General features: G+C 37.8%; 1 protein-coding gene across 1 annotated transcript in view; it reads left to right on the top strand.

Moving 5' to 3' along the window:
• The first annotated feature begins 4,836 nt into the window (after nt 1-4,836).
• CUNH21orf91 (chromosome unknown C21orf91 homolog) overlaps nt 4,837-24,613 on the top strand; it is a 27,111-nt gene continuing 7,334 nt past the window's right edge. Inside the window, exons 1-2 of the mRNA XM_007446044.1 lie at nt 4,837-4,902; nt 5,840-5,973. Of these exons, the coding sequence (XP_007446106.1) occupies nt 5,847-5,973 (127 nt within the window). The 5' untranslated portion in view covers nt 4,837-4,902; nt 5,840-5,846. The remainder of the gene's footprint in view (nt 4,903-5,839; nt 5,974-24,613) is intronic.

The following is a 24,613-nucleotide window of genomic DNA, read 5'->3' as shown; positions in this document are numbered from 1 at the left end:
ACACTAAGTATACTGAATCCTTTACTTTAAAATAGGAACATGCCAGAAAAAATACCAAGAATAGCAGTGGTATGAACAAGAGTTGTGGGGATTCAGAAAAGCGAGAAGATTACAGAAATTTTTATAGCAGACATTCATTGGAATGATGAGCGAGGGTCATTTGCACCAGAGCAGACATAAAAATGATATTCAGAAAAGAAAATTATGTAAACTCTCTAGCAGTCATTGTTGGTTTATATACCTAACTTCTTTTCCTTGCCTCTGTTATAGAGGTTGAAAAAACTAAATACTCACTTCCCTAGAATCCATTGTTGTCCTATAATTTCTAGTGATTTGATATAAGCAGAAATCTGCTGGGGTCTCTCAGGAAAGCTTTTCCTTCCTCACAAAAATGAAAGAGGCAGCTTTCCCTCCCACTTCTCCCTACATCTTCCATTTCTATCCTCTTGCCTGGAAGATAATATGTTGCTTAACTGTAGGGCAGCCATTCTGCTCTTGAAAGGGAAAGTCAGAATAGATGCAGAGAGGGTAGTCCTGATATAATGAGCCAGTGAACCACTGCCGGGAGATGGCTCCTCAGATCTTGTTCGGTGAAACAAATAAAACCTTACCTGATTCAGACACTGTTAATCAGGTTTTCTGTTACTTTCATCTGAAAGGATTCCTAACTGATTTAAGCCTGAAGTCAAGGTAATGTCGGTTTTAGGTCAAGAACAAATTATATAACTAATCTTTGTATATCCCCTTACAGTTTGTAACACATTTTTGCACACTTTACTCAGTTACTAAATTAGAAAGGATTGCAGTTAATTAAAAATAAAATCCTTGACTATCCAAGTAAATGTTAGGTTTTATCAAATGAGACAGTAAACTGGAAAGCCCATTGTAACTGTCTAAATGCTGAATAGATTCGTGCATTACTGTTAGGAGAGAGGCAAGATGCCATGACAAGTTTTTGAGAAGGGGAGTTCACCTGTGTTTATTTCATAATGGACTGTGAAAAATGGATTAAAAAAAAAAAAAAAAAAACTAGATTGGAAGCAAAGAGACCTGGGAAGAATCTCTTATTTGATGAATGAAGGATCCACTGACAAAATAACAAGGGATTCTAGCCAGGATGGAGTAAGGAGTACCAGAATAGCTCTTCAAAGTTAGAAAACAGGGCAAAATTTATGAAATATCTATTTTCAGACACTGAAACACATGCAGAGCAAACATGTCATCCCAGAAAGAAAGGAAACAAATGAGGTGAGCCCTACAATTGCCCTGGTTTTATGCCTGGAGGTACTTTCAAACCATGGTCCACATGAGGAGATCCAAGCAAAGCTGGGAGGAGGAGACAAAGATTGAGTCTGGGGAGTACAAGATGTCTGGAATTTGTAATCAGGAATGCTAGAAAGGAAGAGCTATGCACAGAAAGAGTTTCAGAACACGCTTTAAGTCTTCACCTGAATACTAAGCTGTGCATGTACAGGGTGAAGCTCCAAGAAGCTGGGCAAAAATTAATTACCAGGGAAAAAAGAATTACTTGGGAACTACAATATGAACAACTACTGGAACTCACAGGGAAAGTAATCATTTGAGTTTTCTCCAAGTAGAGTATAGAAACTTTATTAAAGACCTGTGACATAAAATAGACAGCCTAAGCCACTCCTTAAGAGAGAACTAGAAATTCTTACAGCAAAAGGATAGTCTAGAGTCTCACAAAAGTTTAATATGCTACTAGAGTAACAGCCTCCCAAATAAAGCCCAACACTCTTTAAAAATCTAGACACTCGTATTCGTTTTTTAATGCTGCCATAACAAATTAACACAAATTTAATGGCTTAAGACAATACCATTTACTATCTCACAGTTCTGTAGGTAAGAAGACCAGGTACAATGGATTTCTAATCCACCATTTAGAATTTCACAAGGCTAAAATCAAGATGTAGGCCAGGTACTGGACTGAACTTCCAAATCCATTGTTTTTTGGCTGAATTTAGTTCTCCAAGTTTTAGGACTGAAGTCCCCATTTCCTTGCTGGCTGTCAGCTGGGATCCAGTCTTTGCTCCTAGAGCAATGCTAACTCAGTTTCTAATCACTTTGACTTCCTCTTCTGCTGCATCTCTCTGACTTTAGTTGGAGAAAGTTCTTTGCTTTTAAGGGTTCATGTGATTAAACTGGGATCACCCCCCAGTAATCCAGGATAGTCTCCCTCTTAAAGTCCACAACCTTAATTATATCTGCAAAATCTCTTTTGCTATGTTACATACATATTCACAGGATGCAGGGATTAGGGTGTGAACATCTTTGGGGAGCTATTCTGCCTACTACACTCAACAATATCACTTTTACATTGTTCAGCAACCAATCAATGCATATCATGTAAAAAGCAAGAAAATATGATGTACCCAGCAGAGGAAAACATAGTCTGTTAATAGAAACAGGCAGCACATTAATACAAAGACATAGAGGGGTTAAAAATAAAAAGAGGAGAAAAGAAACACATGGAAACACTAATCATAAGAGAGCAGGAGTGGCTATATTGATATCCGATAAAGTAGATTTCAGGAGAAGAAATACCACCAGAGATAAAAATATCACCAGTGATAAAAGGGTCAAATCATCAAGAAAACAAAACAGTCCTAACTATGTAAAATGGCATAACCACGTGGGAAAGCAGTTTGGCAATTTATTTTAAAATTAAAAGTAAGTGTACACTTACCATACATACGACTCGGCAATTCCACTCCTAGTTATTTACCTAAGAGAAAGAAAACATAAACACACAAAGAGACTTTTACATTAATACTCATAGCAGCTTTATAATAGTCTCCAAACTAGAAACAATTCAAGTATTCATCAATATGTGAATGGATAAACAAATTGTGGAATATAATTCAGCAATAAAAGGAACTACTATTACAAAACATCACTGTGAATCTCAAAAACATGCTGAATGAGAGCAATCACAAAATAATACATACCATTTATTCCCATGTACATAAAGTCCTAGAGCAGGTAAAACGTGTCTTTAGTGATATAAATTAGATCAGATGTTGGTGGGAGGCTTGACTGAGAAGGGGCATAGGGAATTCTGGGGTCGTGGAAATATTCTGTATCTTAATTGGGGTGGTGGACACACTATTGTACACATTTGACAAAACTCAGCAACTGTACTTTTAAAACGGGAAAAAAAATTTTCTGTAAGTTAAACCCCAATGTGAAAGCTTTTAAAAATAAGTTAAAAATAAAAAACAAGGTGAAAGTTTTAAGGAGAGTTAAAAAGGCAAAATGCCACAGAAAGAGAGATAACCCTGAGAAATGAAAAGAACTTATTTGATACAAGAAAATCGTTAAGCCGCAGCACACAGACAGGATCTTCGTTGTGGCATGCATGTGGGACCTAGTTCCCTGACCAGAGATCGAACCCAGGCCCGCTGCTTTAGGAGCCTAGAGTCTTACCCACTGGACCACCAGGGAAGTCCCTTGTTAGTGATTTTAGAAAGCACTTTCATTGAAAAGATGGGTAGAATCCAAGATGTAAGACACTTTAGTCATATTTACTTAGAATGTGAAATTCAAGTCAAAAACGCATAGATTTTTCTATTTCAATTAGTGCTTCTCAAACTTTCATCTGCATAGGAACCAGCTGGGGGGTCTTGTTAAATGCAGGTTCTGATTCAGGAAGTCTTGGGTGAGACTCGATAGTCTACGTTTCTAACAAGATACCAGGCAGGTGAGGCCAATGTTGCTGGTTCATCGCCTACACTTCAAGTAGCAAAAACACAGACCACTTTTTCTGGGGCACTGATGGTTTATATCAAGTGCCAATTTGGTCTAAAAGTTCCAAAGGTCTATGGAATCCATTCCTACCACCGGTTACATGTAGACTGACAACCTAGTCCCCTTTCTTTGTTGGTGTAATCAGGACAGCTGTTTATGATGCTCTGGAAAATAGCAGCGATTTTACGTCAGCAGCCTTGGGTTCAAGTCCCAGCTCTGTTTCTAATCAATAGATAATCTGGGTTAGTCATTTTTAGGATGCAAAAGAAGAGAACTCTTTTCGTTTCTCTTCTCTGGCTGTTCTGAGGATTACAATAGAAAATGTAAGTGAAAGTGTTACATGAATTATAACCTTAAAAAAAATGGTTTAAAATGTCAAGCAAAGTGGGCAAAAAGAGATCAACTTTTTAAAGAGGCAGAACCTAAAGTAAGAGGTGGGGCTCCGAGATTATCCTCGTGGGCGTGGAAGGAATGCGCCATATTACAGGGGAGGGGCGCCCTATTTCTAAGACAATCTGTAAAAAATAAGCTTCTGTATTTAAGATTATCCCTAAATTATGAAACTTGAAAACGAACTTTTCCCTCATTAAATACTTCAACTGGCACCTAACTCAAAGATCAAATGATACTATTTTGCTTCAGTCTACCGATTTCACACGAAGTTCCACCCACGCATCTCTGGCCCTCTCACCCATCCACTCGTCACTTTTCTGCCCCCGCCCCTGCGGCCCCCGCCCGGGGGCAGTAGTTTCCACTACCCTGAAGGGGGAGGTGGTAACGGACTCCTCTATCTACTTGCCAAGAGGAGGGGGCGTGCGAGGAGCTACCTTCCACAGAGCGGTAAGAGACCCCGGTCAAGAGGCGCGGAATCAGGAGAAAATCCGAGTTGAGGCCGCGGCGTCGGTGCAGCAGGGGAGCGGCGGTGCCCGCGGCCGCCGAGCGAGCGCGCGGCTTCGCTATCAGCCGCGCCGTCCCCCATCCCCCCGAGAGCCTCCGAGGGATGGCACCGGCGGGAGGGGGCGGGGCCAGCGCACGGCAGCCTTCTCCGCTGCGGCCGCCTGTGCTGCGGCCGGAAACAATAGTGGATGAGCTTGGGCCGCGCGAATCGGCTGCGGCGGCGCGCGAAGCCGGACGGTAAAGCCCCAGCTCCCCTGCCCCCGACTGCCTGCGCCCCGGTCCCCGCCCCCTCGGTCCCGCCGCCTTCGCACTCTGAGCCCCGCAGCCCCTGGCGCTGTTCCGCGCGGGCTGCTCCGACGGACGGTCGGAGAAAATGACACGGGTTCGCGGCACCCTGAGGGGCAAGCGCGCGCCCCCAACGCCGGGGACCCGGCTCCCAGAGGCGCTGAGTCCAGATGGACCAGCTGCCGTGGCCCTCGAACGCCTTCTTCCTGGGTGGGAGGAAGCCCGGGGCGAGGGGACGCGGCGCTCCCGCCGGCCGGGCTCCGGGACCCCCAGCCTTGCTTGGCCACCCCGCCTCCGGCCGTGCCCGGGCCGCACAGCGGAGCCGCTGCCCGACCTTCCGTGAGGGTGCTTTGTAAGCGGCCGGGCCCCCTCCCTAGGGTTCACTTTTCCATGTGCATTTTCCTGCCCCGGATCTCGAATAGGAAACCTCGCTACGCCGAGCTAGCGAAACGCATCTGAGGTTCCCACAATGAAGTTAGCAAAGCAGTGTCCCGAGCAGATCGTTCGTCCTACCTTTAAGAGCGTTAAGTAGGTTGACCCCGGTAGCTGAATAGGTGTCGCTGCTAAGATCCTTCACCTAGTCAGGGATGGGGGTGGGCTAGAATACCCGAAAACTGCTTTCCCTCAGACCCCCTCAACTAAATAAAACACAAGACCGTAAAAGGCGCTTAGGCGTAGTGTCACTTACGGCTAGGCTTTAAGTTTTACTAGCTTTGTGGCTTTGCTCAATAAAAGTATAATGAAGTACAAGTATGGCAGTGCTTGTTTGATGGGGCTGTTGCTTTAGATAACCTGAACAGCATCCTTCTGTCTTCCTAGAAGTTCCTAATATTGCCGTTAATGGCAAGTTCTTGAAATTGTGTAACTTTCTTTTTCTGTTTCTTAACAGGGGCACTATGAACGAGGAGGAGCAGTTTGTAAGCATTGATTTGAATGATGACAACATCTGCAGTGTTTGTAAACTGGGAACAGACAAAGAAACACTCTCCTTCTGCCACGTTTGTTTTGAGCTAAATATTGATGGTAAGGACACTAGATTAATTTTATGGCGTGAACTTTACAGAACTACTTTATGCTGAACTAGTTACAAGGTAAAACTAAAATTTCTTGAATGATTGTAAATTGTGTCAAGTATGAAGTGGATATCTGTTAAAGATAAGGGTTTCTGGAAATGAAACTGAAGGTAGCACAGCTGTGAATTTAAGAGAAACTTTTTTTTTTTAACTCCCACAGCATTAATCCCGATTTTACTAATATAAAAATGAGGAATGAGTATTGACTAGTAAACTTTGCTGGTTTGAGAGCTCATTAAGTTGTCAGATTTTAACACACGTGTGTGTGTGTTTTGTTTTAATATTAAGAAATAACATAACCAAACATTTACATTGATAGGCGAATGTAATTTTATTCTTTTGGCCTACGGTGCTAGTACCTAATTGAGGTGAGCTAGAACTTTTTTCCCCAGTGCTATCTTACTATCTGCAACACATTTTAAAATTTTTAGATAACCTCTTTTCAGTGATCACACACACCTTTAAACTAAAAAGGCTTTTAAAATTTCTCAGTAGTATCTCTAAGAGTATGTGAAAAAGAGTTCTCCAAATACTTAAAAAAAAAATCTCTATTAAAGTATTTGGGTTGGTGCACAGTTAATGTGTCTGTGGGTATCAGTAGTTTGTCCCTGAGAAACATGTGGGATATGTTTTCTTAATCTTGATGTTACCATGATAAATTCTGATTTTTTTTAAATATTTATGAGTCACACTAAAAAAGAATCTTAATATTCTGGCAATAAAAAACGTTGGCCTGCCATTTGAATTTTGAATTCTAACATTTCAGTAGAGAGATTTTGTTAGATCTTTAGATTAATTTGTATTATCACTACTTGTTCTATTTATTAAATAGGAAATATCAAATGTTCTTGCCATTAAAAAAAATAGGATTATGTACCTTGAGATTCCTATTAAGGCTTGTTTTTCAGAAATTGTTGTAGGCGCCAAATTAATATATATAGATACTCTAGTAAAAGTCAAAATTACAACCATAAGTAGACTACTACAAACATGTAGAGTTAATTATATGACATTCATTTTCCATTTAATATCATATTGGTTTTGACAGTTTTGCCATTGTACTCAGAACTGTAGTTGCTAAACATGATAATCAATCGAAGATCATGGATTTCCTGTGGGTTGCATAGAACGCATAAAACTTTGGCTTTAGTAAATGTAGCATTATAACTAATTGCAAAGGGATGACTTAAAAACATGATTCTTCTGTAGCATTTAAATTACCATGTCCTTAATCATGCTAGAGTGAAAGATATTAATGTATGTTCTTTAGAAATAGAGATGGCCCTATGTATTCTTTTACATTGTAGATTTTAGTTTTAGATGGGCAAAGGCATTAGAAATGACTCAGCCAAACCTGTATTTACATTGAGGAAAACTGGCAACCAGGTAGTTGGACTGTTCAAGGTTGCTCTAGCAGTGATGGCAAGCTGTTGTTATGTGCCAGGCCTTGTACTAAGCACCTTACATGGATTATCTATTTCAGCTCAGAATAGCTCTGGGATGGCTACTATTATCCATTTTAAAGTTGATGGAGTCTAAAAGACCTAAAAAATGCACTTTGAAGTTGCTCAGCAATGAATGACAGTGCTGGGCTTTGAAGCCTGCCAATCTAGTTCTAGTATATGTGATTTTAATTCCATTGATCTACTGTCAGTAGTTATTTTAGTTGATAGGGCTAATATTAGAAACCTGTTTTCCTGAGTCCTAATTGCTCTCCTTGATATTCGGTCAGCCAACTTTTCCTTATCAGTGCTTCCTGCTAAATCATTAGTGTTGTTCATGCTGTGATAGGATTTATCTACAGAAATGTAAACTTTCATATTTGCTTTTCTAGCCTGTTTTTAATGCCTTTTAACTGGTTCTTCATCATTGTATAGAGAATATAGAAGTATTCCTCAGGTACCACCTTATAAATATTTCATCTCTGATAACATTTATCTCAATATATAAGCTTGTCATAAGCCCTATGTGTTGAAATGAGTTGTCTTTAACTTAAAAGACAAAAATTATTCTCAATTTGTATTAGAACTCTATATTCTATGTACACTCAAGGTTTTATATTTTTAAATGCCAATTAAATCTTCATAAGAAAAATTATTTTAGAATTTTCTTCTCAATTTATCTGAAGTCAATTCCTAGATCTCACAAATACAATACATTTTATATTTACTACAGTGATGAGCTTGTGCATATAACCATTTTAATATCATGAGATTTTTTCTAAGTATTACGAATTTTAGGGGAAAAGGAGGGAAATGAGAACCCTGAATTCCTCAAAATTTCGATTTTTATATCAGTATACAGGTTTTTATTTTATTATTATTTATTTATTTTTGCGGTACGCAGGCCTCTCACGTGGCCTCTCCTGTTGCGGAGCACAGGTTCCGGACGCGCAGGCTTAGCGGCCATGGCTCACGGGCCTAGCCACTCCGCAGTATGTGGGATCTTCCGGACTGGGGCACGAACCTGTGTCCCCTGCATCGGTAGGCAGACTCTCAATACTGCGCCACCAGGGAAGCCCAGTATACAGGTTTTTTTTAAAATCAATAGTAAAAAGTGATAATAAAGTAATCACATACCTGAAAAATAACAAAGTCTATTCTTTGTCTATGTCAGTAAACCTTTTGAAATGTTTTTGAAGTTTTCTTTCCCCTACCAAATTCTCAGCACAGTGCCAATCAATAAATAGATAAGAGGGACTTTAAAAAAATATGACATTTAACTTTACTATTTTTGGTATAACTTTTTTGTAGTATGGTAACGTTGCTGTTACTTGGTTTCTTAGTTTTCTAATTGCTGAGTTTGCTCTAAAGCCTTCTATTCTTTTTTCAGCTAAGAGGCTAGATAAAAATTTTCTTGGAATTTTTAGGGTAGTTTTGAGTCCACAGGTTTGTCGTAAACAAAAATATTTTACACCTTTTGGATTGTTACTTATGTCAAATCAAAACTGCTCTAATCAAATGTTGCTTATGTCAAATCAAAACTAGTCTAATCAAATTTTTTAAAATGTGCTCATGCATATATTTATAAAATGAAGATGAAAGAAAGAAATAACAAAAGACAGTCTAATCTTGTAGGAGAGATTTCATATTCTGAGCTTGGCTCTAAGTTGCCTTTTTTTCTGTGACTTTACAGTACTTAAAAGTAAACGAGTACCTACATTTCATATACTTTCAACCCATAGGTGATATATTTCAAGGACCTAAGAAATGCACTTTAAGGAGATTGGTGCAGGGGGCACTTATAATTCACCATTAGAATTACTTGTCCACTTCTAGGATTAGGAGATAGATGCTTAAACTTCTTAATACTGATGGCCTGTCCTTGACACTAAGACACTATATGCATGTATGATCAAATACATTAATATGCCTCATGGTTCATGGTGCTAAAATCTATAAAGTTATTTACCAACTACCATTACCTAGGCTATTAAGTCTGGGAGGAAGGTAGCCCAGAGTGGTCAGGAGCCAGTAATGAAACTCAACTGTAATATAAGAAAGTCAGAAATGAAACTACAGCTGGGGGATGGGAGAGAGATCCAGGGCTCCAATCTATTACTTCATACTGTCAGTTTTCATTTTGTACCAAAATACTGTGCAAATAATTAGTATTTATACCTTCCTCTAATAATTGACTTCCTTTCTATTCTATAGAGAGAATCTTTTTTTTTTTTTTTTTTTTCCTGTACCCAAGCCTCTCACTGTTGTGGCCTCTCCCGTTGCGGAGCACAGGTTCCGGACGTGCAGGCTCAGCGGCCATGGCTCACGGGCCCAGCCGCTCCGCAGCATGTGGGATCCTCCCGGTCCGGGGCACGAACCCGTGTCCCCTGCATCGGCAGGCGGACTCTCAACCACTGCGCCACCAGGGAAGCCCAAGAGAAACTTTTTTATAAGACAAGATCAATTCTTCTTATGCCAAAGTTTTCAGTGTGAGTTGATCTTGCTAGTTGATTAGTAAGCATTTTTAATGCCTACTAGTCCATCTTGGACTGTAAAATCCATCTCAGACTTCATTCTCCTCTAATTTGTTGAAGTTCCCAGGAACTTTTCTAGAAACAGACCCTAATGCAGATCCTTAGTAATCTTTCCAGCAAGAGAAGTCTATAGGTGTTTTCTCTTGGTTAAGGCGCTGGTGAACCCAATGCTCACTTTTAATCTCATTCTTCCTTGATTCTCTGTATCTTTGACCAAAACATGGTTCACATGGTCAGTAGTCTGGAAGCAGTTTGAATCTCAGTATTAAATCTTGACTTAGCTTGGAAGTCAAGATTGATTATTAACTACTCAAAGCCTGTTAACAGCTCTTCCTCTGACTTGCTTCTGGCACATCAGCATCTTTCTACTTAAGTAAAAGCCCACCACTTTACTTGTGATAAGGAGACTGTATATTGCTAATTCAATCTGGCATTAACCTCTTTCTCTTGTTTCCCGTAATGACAAACATCATGCCTTGCTATTAACTAAAAGAGCACTTTTAAATATAAAGCCTAATATTCCTTTTGAACTTCAGCTTGGCTATCTTTGATATACTTAGAAATACAGGTGAAAGGTTAATTTATTTTTTCTTTAACTGCCTTTTAATTCTACTTTAAATAAATTTGAACACTTTTTAAATGGCTCTGATAGTAAAATCTCATTATTTGGACAGGAGTAGGGAGGGTAGAAGTGAAATGTAGGTTTAATTGGTGATAACTTTAAATTAGAGAATATTTTTAAAAAATAAAACTAGGCTAACAACATCTGGTAAAAACTTGTGACTTAACTAACAACCCATATCTGAGGAGCCAGGTTCCAGATTCTTATCCCAGTCCTAATAATGGTGGCCTCTTTTTAGTTACTCCCAACTTTTTCTCCTTTTAACTTTAAGCTTTCTAATTTTAAAGTCTAGGATGAATTTAAAATTGAGATCGTACATGAATTTCAGTTGGAATGGTATATTCCATTAGGAGTTAGGTCTGGCTGTATGTAATAGAAAATCCAAATAATAATGATGAAATAAGATGGAATGGTTATTTATATGTCTCATATTAAAAGAAGTTGAGTCTGGAGTTGGTATGGTAGCTCCATGATCAGAAAGACTCAAGCTGCTTCTGTTTTTCTAATCTACTTTCCTTAACACATATTTGCCATTGTCAGTCATCTCATGAGCCAGGGTGGATGCTAGAACTCCAGCCATTGCTTCCTTATTCTCAGACAGAAAAGAAAGGACATCTGACAAAAGATACATGTTAGCATTCTCTCCTGCATCTAAAAAGGAGCTTTTCCTAAAGTCCCACCTAACATTTTCTTATACATTCCACTGTCCTTTCAAGAGAAGCTGCTCCAAGTAAAATCAGTGTTTTCCAAAGAAAGGGACAAAGGACATTGAGTATGCACCTAGCAAAATCGGCCATAGAGAGGCCTTTCTAGTAATTAAAGGTTACCACATTGAAGACAAACTATTTGAGCTAAAACTAAGACCAACAAGTAATGCTCTGGTGATTCTTCTAACCCAGGAGTTTGAACTGGAAGGGATTTTTAGAGAATGAGGCATTGTATTCTGAGGATGGGCATGCAGCCAGATCTCATGTGAACTTGTTGCCAAAAAGCTTATAAGAATATTCAAGTTTCTGACCCATCTCAGTACATAAAATATGATGATTAACGCTACTGCTCATTATAGGTAAGTTAGATGTTATAAACTTAGGAAAACTACTTCCTGCTTTCTCCCAGCCTCTGTTCATGACAGACTAACATGGTAATTCCACCTTCCTCATACCTTTACAGGAAAGATTGCTTTTCTGCAGCTGGATACATCTGCTACTGCTCCACTTCTGCTCTAGTGATTGAACATGTGGGCCTTGGGCTCAGACCTGGCCTTGAATCTTGACCCTGCCACTTACTAGTTGGGTTTTCTTGGCGAGATACCTAAGTTTATTGTGTCATACTGGTTCTCAAATGTTACCAGTAAGAGCAGTTTTTATATTTTTATTTCTTAATCTTGAAATTATTGTGCCAGAATCTAATTCAAAAGGCTGAACTCCAGTTGTTGCCATTTGTTCCAAGAATACTTGACAGTATAAGCAGCGGTGCTCAGATTTATTTGTTTGCTCTTGATGCTCACAGTGAAGCTGCAGAGCAATTGTAGCGTGGTGATTAAAGCACAGGTTCCTAATTCTGTGCCACTGAGGTCCAAAAACTCCTGGTGGGGGCACTCACTCCAGAGCCTGACTCTCTGGATTTGAATCCACATTTAGTAGCTGTGAGACCATAGGCAAGTTACTTCTGGTTTTGTTTTTTTTGGCGGGGTAGGGGCGGGCACGCCACTCAGCATGCTGGATCTTAGTTCCCTGACCAGGGATCGACCTGTGCCCCCTTCAGTGGAAACACGGAGCCCTAACCACTGGACCTCCAGGGAATTCCCACTGTGTGTGTGACTATTCTGTCAGTTCAGCTACAGGTGTATGCCCATGTACGTTTTAAATAGGAAATGATTAATATTTATTTGCTCCTATTTAGTGATACAGTGTATGGCTAAAATGCTTGTAGAAGTGACTAGGGTGGCTGTACACCCTTACTTTACCAACTGATTTTTAAGCATAATGGAGCATTTATTGCAGCTAATGTTTATAGAGGTCTCTCATCAGGACTAAGAGATAAATAGTAGTATTCTCAATTATATGTGGCAAAATGAAGGTTCTGAGGTCAAATAAAGTTACCCTAATGTCATATAGATAGTAATTGACACAGAAGGGATTCAGATCAGGTCTCTGGTGTCAGAGCAGTTGTAACCATTGTGAGAAATGGACATTGACCTTTGCCATATTTTAAGTTTTAAATTGCACACCAGCCCTGCTATGTTGATGGCATTCACTTACTGGTTTTCCTAATGCCTCTGATTAGTCCTGATCATCTTTGTGGTGTCTTTTTTGTTGTTGTTTTTTATGTTGGCATGCTCTGTCCTAGACCTTCCGTCGTAGCTCTGTCTGGGCTTTCATGGCCTTTTATGTGCTGATAAGTAGCAGATCTCCTCCTACCTCTTTCTCCCCATCCCCAAGCTACACATCTATATATGCAACTAGTTTGTACACATCTTCACTTGTATAGCCCATAAGTACTTCCAACTACATGTCTAAAGTTAAACTATTATTCCTGTACCACGTGTATCTCCTTTCAAAATGAATGAGTAAATAAATTAAATAAGTGAATTCACCTCCACCCCTGCGATCAGAAGCGTTGGGGTTGGAAGCACACCGTGGAGAAGGTACGGACTTACATGCCTGGCAAAAATGCGTGCAAGGCAGCACCGCAGGAAAGAACCTGTCTGCCTTGGCACTTGGAAAGGCTCTTCTCAAAGCGGTCTTCCCTGCCCTAGCACTTCATCCCGACCCTGCCACCGCTGTCAGCCCCAACCTGCTTGTCCTCATAGCACCCTTTCCTTCATGGCACTTGCTATAATTTGTTGTAACTATTTGCTTATGTGTTTGTTTAATGCACCACCCCTCCCCCATTTCTAATTGTGTAAAGACATGGATTAGAGTCTTTTATTTACTAGTATATAATCAGTAGTACAAGGACTGGCAAGAAGTTATGAATGAGTATGTGATTGATGAGTGGATCAGTCTAAAGGAGACTTGAGAGAACTGTCTTTTTTTATATTTTTCCCTTAAACTGGCCCACAGTGCAACTCTTCTGCTATTTTTCTGCCCTTTCACAGAATTGCCTGAGATCTTTCTGGAGTCTCCTAAAAGTTTTACAAATCTTACTAATAGAAGAACTTTGTATCATATTCAAAAGAAAAATGTAGCGAATAATACTAAGAGTGATATCTGGTTATCTTTTTCAATCAGGAAGGTAGAAAACAGACATAGTATTTTTCTCCAAACACAGAGCAAGAAGTCTTAAACAGAGCTGTGTTTAGAGTGGGAGTTTCTACATTCATTTACACACTGCAACTCTTGTTATTCAGAACACCTCAGCATAGTGATGTTTGCTCATAATGATGACCCCCAAGGTATTTGATGATCCAGAGTGCTTTTTAAATCAGTAATAATAAAAGTATGTTCTTTAAATCAGTGATTTTAAGTTGAAAACAAAGAAACAATATACAACCCAGAATATCTTATTAATAGAAACATCATAATTATAACTAAAGGATTGGTTAAAATAGATAAAAATGACATTCTGATTCAAATTCATAATTCATTCCTTCCAGTGTGTTGACAAAGATGAAGAGAAATGTTTTATGGGTTATACGGAAACAAATCTAGATTGAAAATCTTTTAATACTTAGGTCAAAAATATTAATATCTATTCTCAGAAAAGGGATGCACTTTTCATGGTTGAAATAATTTGAATAACTGTTACTAGAGAGTTTATAAAGAGAAGTTAGCTGCCCCGAAATAAAGAGTAATTTTTCTGTTGCATGCAAAATAATGCCTGTGAAGAAAGAAGACAAAGATAAGTTTCTGTCTCTACTCTGGAAGAAGTGAAATAATCACTCTCTAGTTGGGAGAAGCTAGTCCAACTGTCAGATACTTAAGGGATTTACACTTTTAGGTAAGTGACTTACCTAAATAATAGTATTGTTTGTCAGGTATTCTGTGTTACATGCATCATTTCGTTCTTAATAAATATATGAGTTAGGTGCTAGCTTATCCCGATTTGATGAATGAGGGAAATGAGTAGAGAGTCTGGGAAACTAGTCCAAAATCACACAGCTTAGAAGTCCAAACCTAAGGTATCTGATTCCAAAAAGTCCAAGTGCCTAAATCATTTCTCCTTCCAAAAAAAATTACGTGAACTCTTAAGAATCTAGGAGATATTAAGTAACTTTCAGGCAGAGTTACAGATGAATTACACAAATGTGAATGTTCAAGCAAGGAACAAAATTTGGGTCCCAAGAAATGCTTGCTTTTTAAAAGTTACTTCTACCTATGATATTATTTGATTAATACACATTTGGTGGGATATCCAAAAATAGACATTTCTCATGACCTAAGAGAGTGGGATGATGCAATCTCCGTATAGATTACAATCTAAATAGTCTGTCAAGAAAATGTGGTCTTTTAGAACTCTTGGATTAGATTGATGATTATCAGAGAGAAGGAAAGAACTAGGAAGAAGAGACGCACACATGACAGTCTTGCTAGTCCCTGCCTAGAAGGGACAAGGAAGTTGAGCTGCACACTGACATTTGCTACAGAATCATACAGGTGGCAGCTGGTGATGAGGCAATTCTTCTAACACTGCTCTCTGTCCTTCCAACCATTCAAGTAATAGAGGCTAACATACTTATCCTGATTAGTCTTCCTCTGAAGGGGAAATAGGGTTCTAAGTAAGTGGAGGCAGACAGTGCAAACAACAGTGAAAAGATTAGCACCAATCCTGGAATGGCACGCTATCTCCCTTTTGCTCATCTGCCCTGGTAGTCGCCTGGAACACTTTTCCAGAAAGAGAGAGAAGAAACAGGTGGTAAGACAACATAACTTTATAAGGCACTGTAGATGTTCAAAGGTGCTTTTACAGCATCTTAATTTAATCTCCACATTATAAAGGATATTAACATTCTGAATTTCAGATAAGGTGTTACCTGCAAAATGTATAAATGATTGAAATCAAAGTGGCTAAGTAACATTGCAGAATTATCAAAATGTTATCAACTATAATTCTAGTTAGAGTGGATTTAAATTATTCTAATCTAGTTTGGCACACATTAGGATTTAGATAAGGGGAATAAACCCATTAAACACTGAGCCTTAGATTTATAGTTTGTAATAAAGGGGAACAGTGTCTGTTTATTTACAAAAAAATTTAAACTAGTGTATCTATTTCTGTTAGCTTTTTGGCATTACTGTCTCAACTGTAAAACAGTAAGGCAAAATAATGGTTTGTGTGTACCCATCAAAATCTGAATCTCAGAGTTAAAGCTATGTTCATAGCAATTTTTATACACATTGATTAAGTAAATATTAATTGAGCAACTGCTGTGTGCCAGAAATTGTTCTAGTAGCTAAGGATAAGGCAGTTAACAAAACAAACATAAACTTGAGGAGCTTACATGAGAGGACAGAAAAGACATTAGAATAAGTTATATGGTACACTGGAAGGCGATATAGGATTATTTGCCTTTTATGAAGAATAAATTCAATCGCTGATACATTTTTCCATGTATTACCTTATTTAAAATTCACAGTGTTTATTTCCTATATAATGTGGAGATTAATAGACAGTAAAAACGCCTTCCAACCTCTAAAGTGTTATACAGATATACTTAAATGACATCTTTAATATCTAAAACTCATGATAACTGGTGGAATAATATCTACAGTGAATTTAGTGAATGATAATTCCTAGTCTGTTTTGAAAACAGAGTTCACATGTTGAAGTTTGGTGTTATTGGAGGGGAAGTGTTTCAAAATTAACATGAAGTCCTCTTTTATTCATACTTCTGTATTTTTATCTTCAAATATTAAAGAGGATCTTTAGTATCTTTAAATGTTGGGAAAGATTTTAAAGGTTTTGTATTCTTACTACTTCCTCACTAACACTGTTTGCAGTATTTGCCCTGAGCACATTTCTGTTATTTAGTATTAAAGTATCTTTCATAATCTTGACCAGATCTCACCAGAATAATTTCAATATATCAACAATCAAGTTTCAATTCAATGTCAATCAACATTTTGGCTATATTTCTACTACAAAGTAGAATAAATACAATATAATAAAATATAATTCCTATATAGTAAATCAGACAGTTCTCCATAAAACTCAGCCTTAGATTACCAGTGTATTTACTAACCAAATGAAATAGCAGTCGTATCTACAGAAAGAAAATATCACAATTCTCGGTAGAGACTAATTATAGAACAATTTAATTTCATGCTTCTTACATTCTGTCTCTTTTCTACCACCCACTCTTCATTCATTTATTTATCCTCTCCTTCATTTGTTTTATCGTATATTGACACATCATCTTGCCTACCTACAGTTATCTTCTCCGTTGTAACCTGGCAGATTGACCAAAAAGATGATTAGAATGGCAGAAATGCTCATGTCGCCCATGTTTAAAAAAAAAGAAAAAATCAAGGGAAAAAGCTTTCCTCTTTTTCCCTTAAGCCATAGTTCTTGAAAGAACAGTGTTCATTCATTGTCTCCCTCTGTCTCTCCTCCCAGCTTAATCTTCCATGCCCCTGTAACTGGCATACCTCCTTTGCTTTCATCAGTGACTTTCTAGTTATCAACACAATAAATAGGTTCATGTTCCTGCCGTTTTCAAAATCTGACATTTAACATTTCCCTCTTTTTTGAAACACTCAGCTCCCTGGGTTCTGTGATAAAATATCTCGGGCCTCTTATTTCTGCCCTCTTTTCTTCCTAGGGTCACTGCTTATTACAGGTCCCTGAAATACTAGTGTTTCATTGAATTCTGTCCTTGTCTTTCTTTTTTTCTCATATTGCACTCGTCTGTTTCTTTCACTGCATTGGCTTCAGCTGTACCTCTGTAAGCTTATGGAACTCCACAAACATATCACAGGCCAAATCTGTCTTTTAAGCACCAGACTTATCAATATATATCCAACCACCTGCTGGACCTCTCCATTTAGATATTCTACAGCTGTTTTGAATTTACATTTCTCAAACTAAATTTCTCTCCTTATTTCCATATACACATGCATTTTTATTTCCTTCATCTTTGGTTCACATGGAATTCCAGGCCCTATACCCCAGAAATTTTGTTTCAGTAGGTCTACGGTTGAGTCTAGGAATTTGCATTTTAATAAGAATCCCAGCTGACTCTTGCAGGTGGTTTCAGGACCAAACTGAAAAACTGCCCTTAGCGAATGAATGGTTCCAGTTTCTTCAGGACTGTCCACATAAAATTGTGTAGATGCAGTGAGGAATTATGGCAGAAATCTTACCTAAGCTCTGCTTTTCAAGCCATGCACCCTGGCAGGGATGGTTTTTCAGTTCTCAAAGGCAAATTGGCCTGTGGCCTTGCAGCAACCCTGTTCCCTCACTGCTTCCCTCCCACCCACCCTCTCCATGCAGTCTGTCCCCGAGTCCTGTTGATTCTCCCCAATCTGTTCCTGACTTTTCATTCCCACTGCTACACCTTTGACCAGGCCTTTATTCCTTCTTAACAATACTACTTCAAGACCCACTTAATCAGTTTCATAGACTTTATCCCCCTTTCCCCATCGCTACCGCACACCCCTAGTTCTCTCTCAGTATCACCAGAAAGGTCTTTAAAATGCAAATCTGAGCATGCTGTTCATTTTCTTAGAACTCTTCGATTCCTTACTACTTTCTTCTGGTTAGGCTGTTAACTCCCTAACATGACAACGTAGGACATTTCATGACCAGGTATCTGCTTAACTGGCTACCTTGATCTTTCATTACCCTTCAAAAGGCACTCTACAAGCCAATCATTTGTGCATGCTCTCGCTCCCTCTCTTTTCCTCCATTTCTTTCTCACTTCCACACTTTTGTTTATCTAGTTCCCTCTGTTTTGAACCATTGACTTCTTCCTCCAAGTATGCAACTGCTTAACTTCTGGAGTACATGTATTAAATAGAGGTGATGATAAATTACACTGTTGCCTGTGTACACAGTGCTGCTGTGAGGATCACAGAATGATGAATATAGGAGCTCTTTGGTAAATATAGTATGTGATGCAAATGTTCCTGTTGATTTAAATTGAAATATAGAAGGGTTTTGTTTTCATCTCATCTGAAAAGATGAAATTCTACTGAAAAGATTACTATGATTTGTTTGTATATTGAACAACTCCTCCATTGCCAAAATAATTCATTGTTTTATATACATTGAGGAGGTTTGACTTTATCCTGAGTTTACCTTCTTATGATTTGGCTTTCAGTAGATTTTTCTGCTCTAACTGCCGTAATTTCCTTCATGTAGGAGCTGCCCAGCCAATCCTTTCCCCACAGTTTCTTTCAACAGTATGAATTCTGTTCATGTATCAGTGTCTTTTTCCCTCATTCCCTTTGAAGTCTTCCGGGTCTCCAACAAGGATTGCCAGATAAAACTATATTGTCGTTATAATCTTACTTTGGGGGAGAGGGACTTCTTTCATTTGAAGGTTATCCTTTGATAGATACATTGTTAGCCTAAGGAAATTCTCAATTTAAAAAAATATTCAGAATATTGGGATATTTTAAGTATGTGTATCTTTACCATTTCAGCTGTAAATTTTTTGTTTTACTTAGTTCATTGGAACATACAGTACAAAACCTAATTTGTCTCGGAAGGAACACCATTTCCTTTCCCAAACCGAAATGTTTCCTTATGGGCATTTTTTTTTAATGTTTTAAATTTTCACTATTTAAAATGAGAAAAGATTTTTTTTTCTCCCATGATAGTCTTTTTTCCCATTAAAAAGGCAAACTATGCCTATTACAGAAAAATCAAAATACAGGAAGCAAGAAGAATTTTAAGATTATAATCCTACCTATCTACCAATAATCTCATAATATTTTTGGTATGTTGTTTTTCTAAATTATTTTCTGCAGTAGAGTATGCATGTGTGCGTGGTAAATTGTGTTTAAAAAATGAAATCAGGCTCTATATACTATTTATAACCAGTCTTAATTTAATATATCAGAAACATCTTTTTCGTGTCAATAGGTAAAATTCTACTATGCTCATATTTTTGTAAAAGGTTGCATTGCATTGTACCATAATTTTTAAAACTTTGTTTCATCGTGGAATGATTTTATTGTACACTAGTTCTCCAAACCCTTTGTTCTAATCAAAGTTCTTTTTACTCTAGAATTGCTATGATTCAATTATAATACACAGTCACAATTTTTTTTTTAATATTTTGCAGTATGATTCATCAGTTATCACCTTTTTTTAATCTTTAGTTTTTCTAATCAAATGGTTGGTGAATTGTAGTGATTGTTTCCCATCAGTCTTAATTTTTACCTTTTACTACCTATAGTAGTAATTGAATTATAAATGCCTTCAAATTCGCTTGCTAGTAAATCTCTAATTAATAGATATTGCTATCAAGCATTTATATAAGGAATAGTCAACTAGAATTTCAGGAACAGTGATTCAAATATAAGCAGAGAAGTTGAGATGCAAAACAGAAGTTTTATAAATAGCTGCAGGACAGCTTTTCATTTTGTTTTTCTTATTTTTAAGAAAATAAATCAGTCAAAACCTTAACTGGGCAGATGGCGGGCAGTTCAGGAGTTAAAGGGCAGAGTGCATATGGCTATCGCATTTCTGGCTTTTGAACCCATAAATTTCCTTTGTCTTAATGGTTTATCCTCTTTCATCCAGTGTTACTATGAAAGCCTTTTTTCCAGACTGTCTTTTGTTTAGGTAATGTGTATATTTTTAACCTTGCCTATTTTTAGGGAAGTATTATTTAGGAGAAAAATGGAACAAGTAGAGGGTTACTTGGGTCAACCGGATTATTGACTTAAAAATTTTTATAATATAACTTTTAATTCTTTGTACCACTTAAAAATTATAGTCTAAATATAATATATTTTAATGTGCTAGAAAAACAGTTTTAGCTTTTTATATTCTGTGCTGCTGTGAGCTTAGTATCCTGAACATGGATAGCTTCCATTCATTTTTTTTTCCAAGTACCCTTTCACTTCATCAGTTACCTGTGGACAAGCTGCCCTGTCCCATGTGGTAACCTAACCACAATATGGTTATTTAAATTTAAGTTAATTAAAATTAAAGTTAAAACTTTAGTTCCTCCGTCATACTAGCTACATTTCAAAGGCTCAATAGCCACATGTAGCTAGTGGCTATCCTATTATATAGCACAGATTGAGAACGTATCCATCTTCACAGAGAGTTCTATTGGACCTTTCTCGTTAAAACAGGTAGCTAAGTTTGAGAGCAGAATTGAGTGTGGATTGTTATTTTTTTGTACCCTGTTAGTAATAAACAGTTGTTATGTAGGTGTGTTTCCCCAATTTCCCAACCATTATAATGAAAAAGTAAAATTCACTGAGAAAGGTTTTCTTTTTGACAAATCATTTGCAGTTTATACATCCATCAATAAAAGAACTCAGTTCTACTGTGGCTACCTTGGTTATTTGAGGTTGAGATTTATCTTTTAACATCATCTCTCTGAACACTTTGCTGATTGAAATTTGCCCTTATAATTCCTTTATTGGATTAAGCTGCTTTGACCAACTTCTTAATCCTCTTAGCTCACAGAAAAATTTTAAAATGGCACAAACATCTCCTAAGCAGAAATATGCTGTCTAAAGACCACCTGTTGGTATGTCTTTCTTTAAGGCAGTGATTCTCAAAATGTGGAAAAAGCAAGTTGCTGAACCCATCTGTATATCGGTTTAGTACAGTTGCCAGTAATACACTATGTTGGGTATTTGAATACGGCAGACTGTAGGTGGCATGAGGGTGTGGGGAAAGGAGCACTGTTTATCATAGTACTCACTAAGGCACATAGGACAACTGGTAAAATTTTCCAAGAGGTAGAAGCCTGTCCTATTGTGGGTTTAAAGAAGGAAGTAGGTGCTCCAACTATCCATCCTTGCCTTCCCACCTTTGGGCTGATCCTCCTTTTGTCAGTGACAGGATAGACAATCTGAGCATCCTCCCACTGCGTGTGTGACTAGCAGTAGGTATAATGGTAATAACTCTTCTTGAATCATGGCTTGGCTGCTGCTTGATCATCAAATGCAGAGTAGCCTGGTCGCTCTGGGTGTCAAAGCATCATTGGGACAGCCATTATTTACACAGAAACAATCCAGAGCTATGTCATCACAGAGTCTGAGTATAGTATGAGAGTCACTAACCAACATGGCTCCGGAGCTTGCTAGGTCACAAGTTCCTGCACACTCACGGAAGGAAGGATAAGGACTGTTTGAATTGGAGAGCACTTACCCAATGTTCAGGCAGTAGCTGCTTCTCATTACTAGCCAGTTGCTGTCAGATCTTCTGATTTTGTTTTTAAGAAAAACCAAGAAATTGAAAATTGTAAGTGAATCTTTAAAAAAAAAAAAAAAACACTTGTAGGCTAAACTTAACTTGCTGCAGTATGGATCCAGACTTCAGGCTGTGGGTGTGCCACCTCTACTTACAGAACTTTTCCTGTAGTCCTTTTATCAGAAATGGGAAACTGATCCTCAAAAACAAAGGCATAACAGCTCAGTCCTTTCATTCTTAGTACAACAAAGTTTAGCTCTCCCTCCATCTTTACAGTTAACAGTTACTTAAAGAAGTACATAAACATGGCTTAATATGGGCAACCTGTAAACATGCAGGTGCTTGTTCTCCCTTTCCTAGCAACCAAGATAAGATCATCATAAAAAGAAAACACCTTTACTCTTGGAAAATTCTTTACTCTGGGCAAAATGTGAGCCTCCATAAAAAAGATTTTGAAGCAGTACTGCATGAATTGTTGCACAAATATTGGTCATGTCTAAAGGCAGTGTGCTTAAAATTTCTTCACAGCCTGTTAACAACCTGGAACTTAAATCATAACTAAATTATCTTGTCTTATTTAAAAATTAAGAAAGAACACACAAACCCACTATTTGGAAAACTAATACTGCCAGTTCTCTAATTCTGGTTCTTTTAAGTTTGTAGTAAAAGTCGAAGTGCTTACTCCCTTAGAGCTTTCCAGTCTCCTACTGATATGGTAACATGTATTACAGCTTTACATCCAACTATTGGTTGTATTATATTTGCTCTACCTATGGAATACCAAATTATATGAAGCCAGTCCTTTGAGAAATAAAATATAGTAGTCAAATTCAGAAGGAATTTGACAGAGAGTATACATGCATAAGGCAGTCAGATGATATGATATTTGAAAACGTGTGAAATAAAAGGCATGTAGCATCAGTGTAGTCGCCTGAGAGATGGTACTGTTTGACAGGACCAGCTAGGGAACCATCAGGGAAAGATTGCATAATTACCACCAAATCATAAGTAAGATCTTCTTCAAGAGGCTGGGGGTAAAAGCAGAAGGTAATGGGACATGTCATAGAACTCTTAAGTGTTTTGGGTTTTGTGGCTATTTTTTAGTGCCATTGAGAGTATCATCCTGTGAGAGGAAAAATTATGTTATTAAAATAGGCATATTAAATATATGCATGGAAATATATTTATTTTAAAAGGGTGACACTGATAGGTAGACAGGAAGGTCTACATTTGAGTGTCTCTTGCTCTTTTATGAGTATAACTGAGTTTTCTTAAAGCAAATTGATCCTAAAGAGGAATTTAAAGAATAAAAATGGGGATAGCATGCCAGATGGGTTAGTGGGAGGGTTTTCAAAGTATGTGAGAATGGTGTAACAAAATCAGAAATGAAAGTGGGAAGACTTTAAAAAGAAAACTATTGAATAGAAACAGCTTAACTTTTTAAAATACCACTGTTCATACAGAAATGTACTGCCTAGGGGCTTCCCTGGTGGCACAGTGGTTAAGAATCCACCTGCCAATGCAGGGGACACGGGTTCGAGCCCTGGTACAGGAAAATCCCACATTCTGTGGAGCAACTAAGCCAGTGCGCCCAACTACTGAGCCTGCGTTCTAGAGCCCATGAGCCACAACTACTGAGCCCGTGTGCCACAACTACTGAAGCCCATGTGCCTAGAGCCCGTGCTCGGCAACAAGAGAAGCCACCGCAATGAGAAGACTTCACACCTCAATGAAGAGTAGCCCCTGCTCGCCGCAACTAGAGAAAGCCCACACGCAGAAACAAAGAACGCAGCCATAAATAAATAAATAAATAAAAAAGAAATGTACTGCCTATATAAATTTCTAAACAGCCTCTATCCATAAAAAAACTAGTACATACTTTTAAAAAATATTAGCAATTATAGTTGCCAAGTAAGGTCTTGGTTCTCTAATAATGAACTCAAGACACAGTTACATGGACATCTTTGTGATATGTTTTAAGATTTTATGATAGTTAAGGTGTCAATTATATTGGCACTCAGAATTTTTATTAGTAAGGAAGTTTTAGTGCAATTTTTGTTGAACTGGTTTGGAAATTACTTATAACTCAGGTTCTCAAAAGTATCAACTTATTTAATTGCATTTAGATTCATTCCCTTTCAAAAGCTGCTGAAGAAATAAATGGTGCTCAGAGCTGTTTACACTTGTAAATGCAATTAAAATTGTAAAGTCAGTTGGGAAACTCACTGGGATCTCTGATAATAGCAGTGGTTGTTTCTCTTATATTCGAACTGATAAAGTGGAAAAAAAATCACTTCAGGAGTTTATACAATGACATCTATATTGCTGATACAAATTAAGTGGGCTACTCACATTCTTTTCTAGATTGAAAAGTAATCTGTTCAAGTATACGCAGTAGTCCGTGTATTAAATTTTTTGTTTCTTCTGCTACTGCATGGGATATTTTAAGCTATGTTTATAAGACAAATATTTTCAAATTGAACTTTAAAACTGATTCAAGTTTTAAATTTTTAGTGAGCTAAAGAAGTTACAGGTACAGATCTGGATGAATGAGCTACAGTTTACATAAAATAGCCTTCTTGTATATTCACTGTATGTACATTTCTAATTAAAATATGTAATTGAATAGAAGTTCCTGATTTTGTATGGCAGATTGAATGATGCAAC

The sequence above is a fragment of the Lipotes vexillifer genome, unplaced genomic scaffold, assembly GCF_000442215.2.
Source record: "Lipotes vexillifer unplaced genomic scaffold, Lipotes_vexillifer_v1.1 scaffold62, whole genome shotgun sequence".
NCBI classification, from domain to species: domain Eukaryota; kingdom Metazoa; phylum Chordata; class Mammalia; order Artiodactyla; family Lipotidae; genus Lipotes; species Lipotes vexillifer.
Note: the sequence above shows the minus strand (reverse complement) of the source record. Positions and strands in the feature narration are given on the sequence as shown.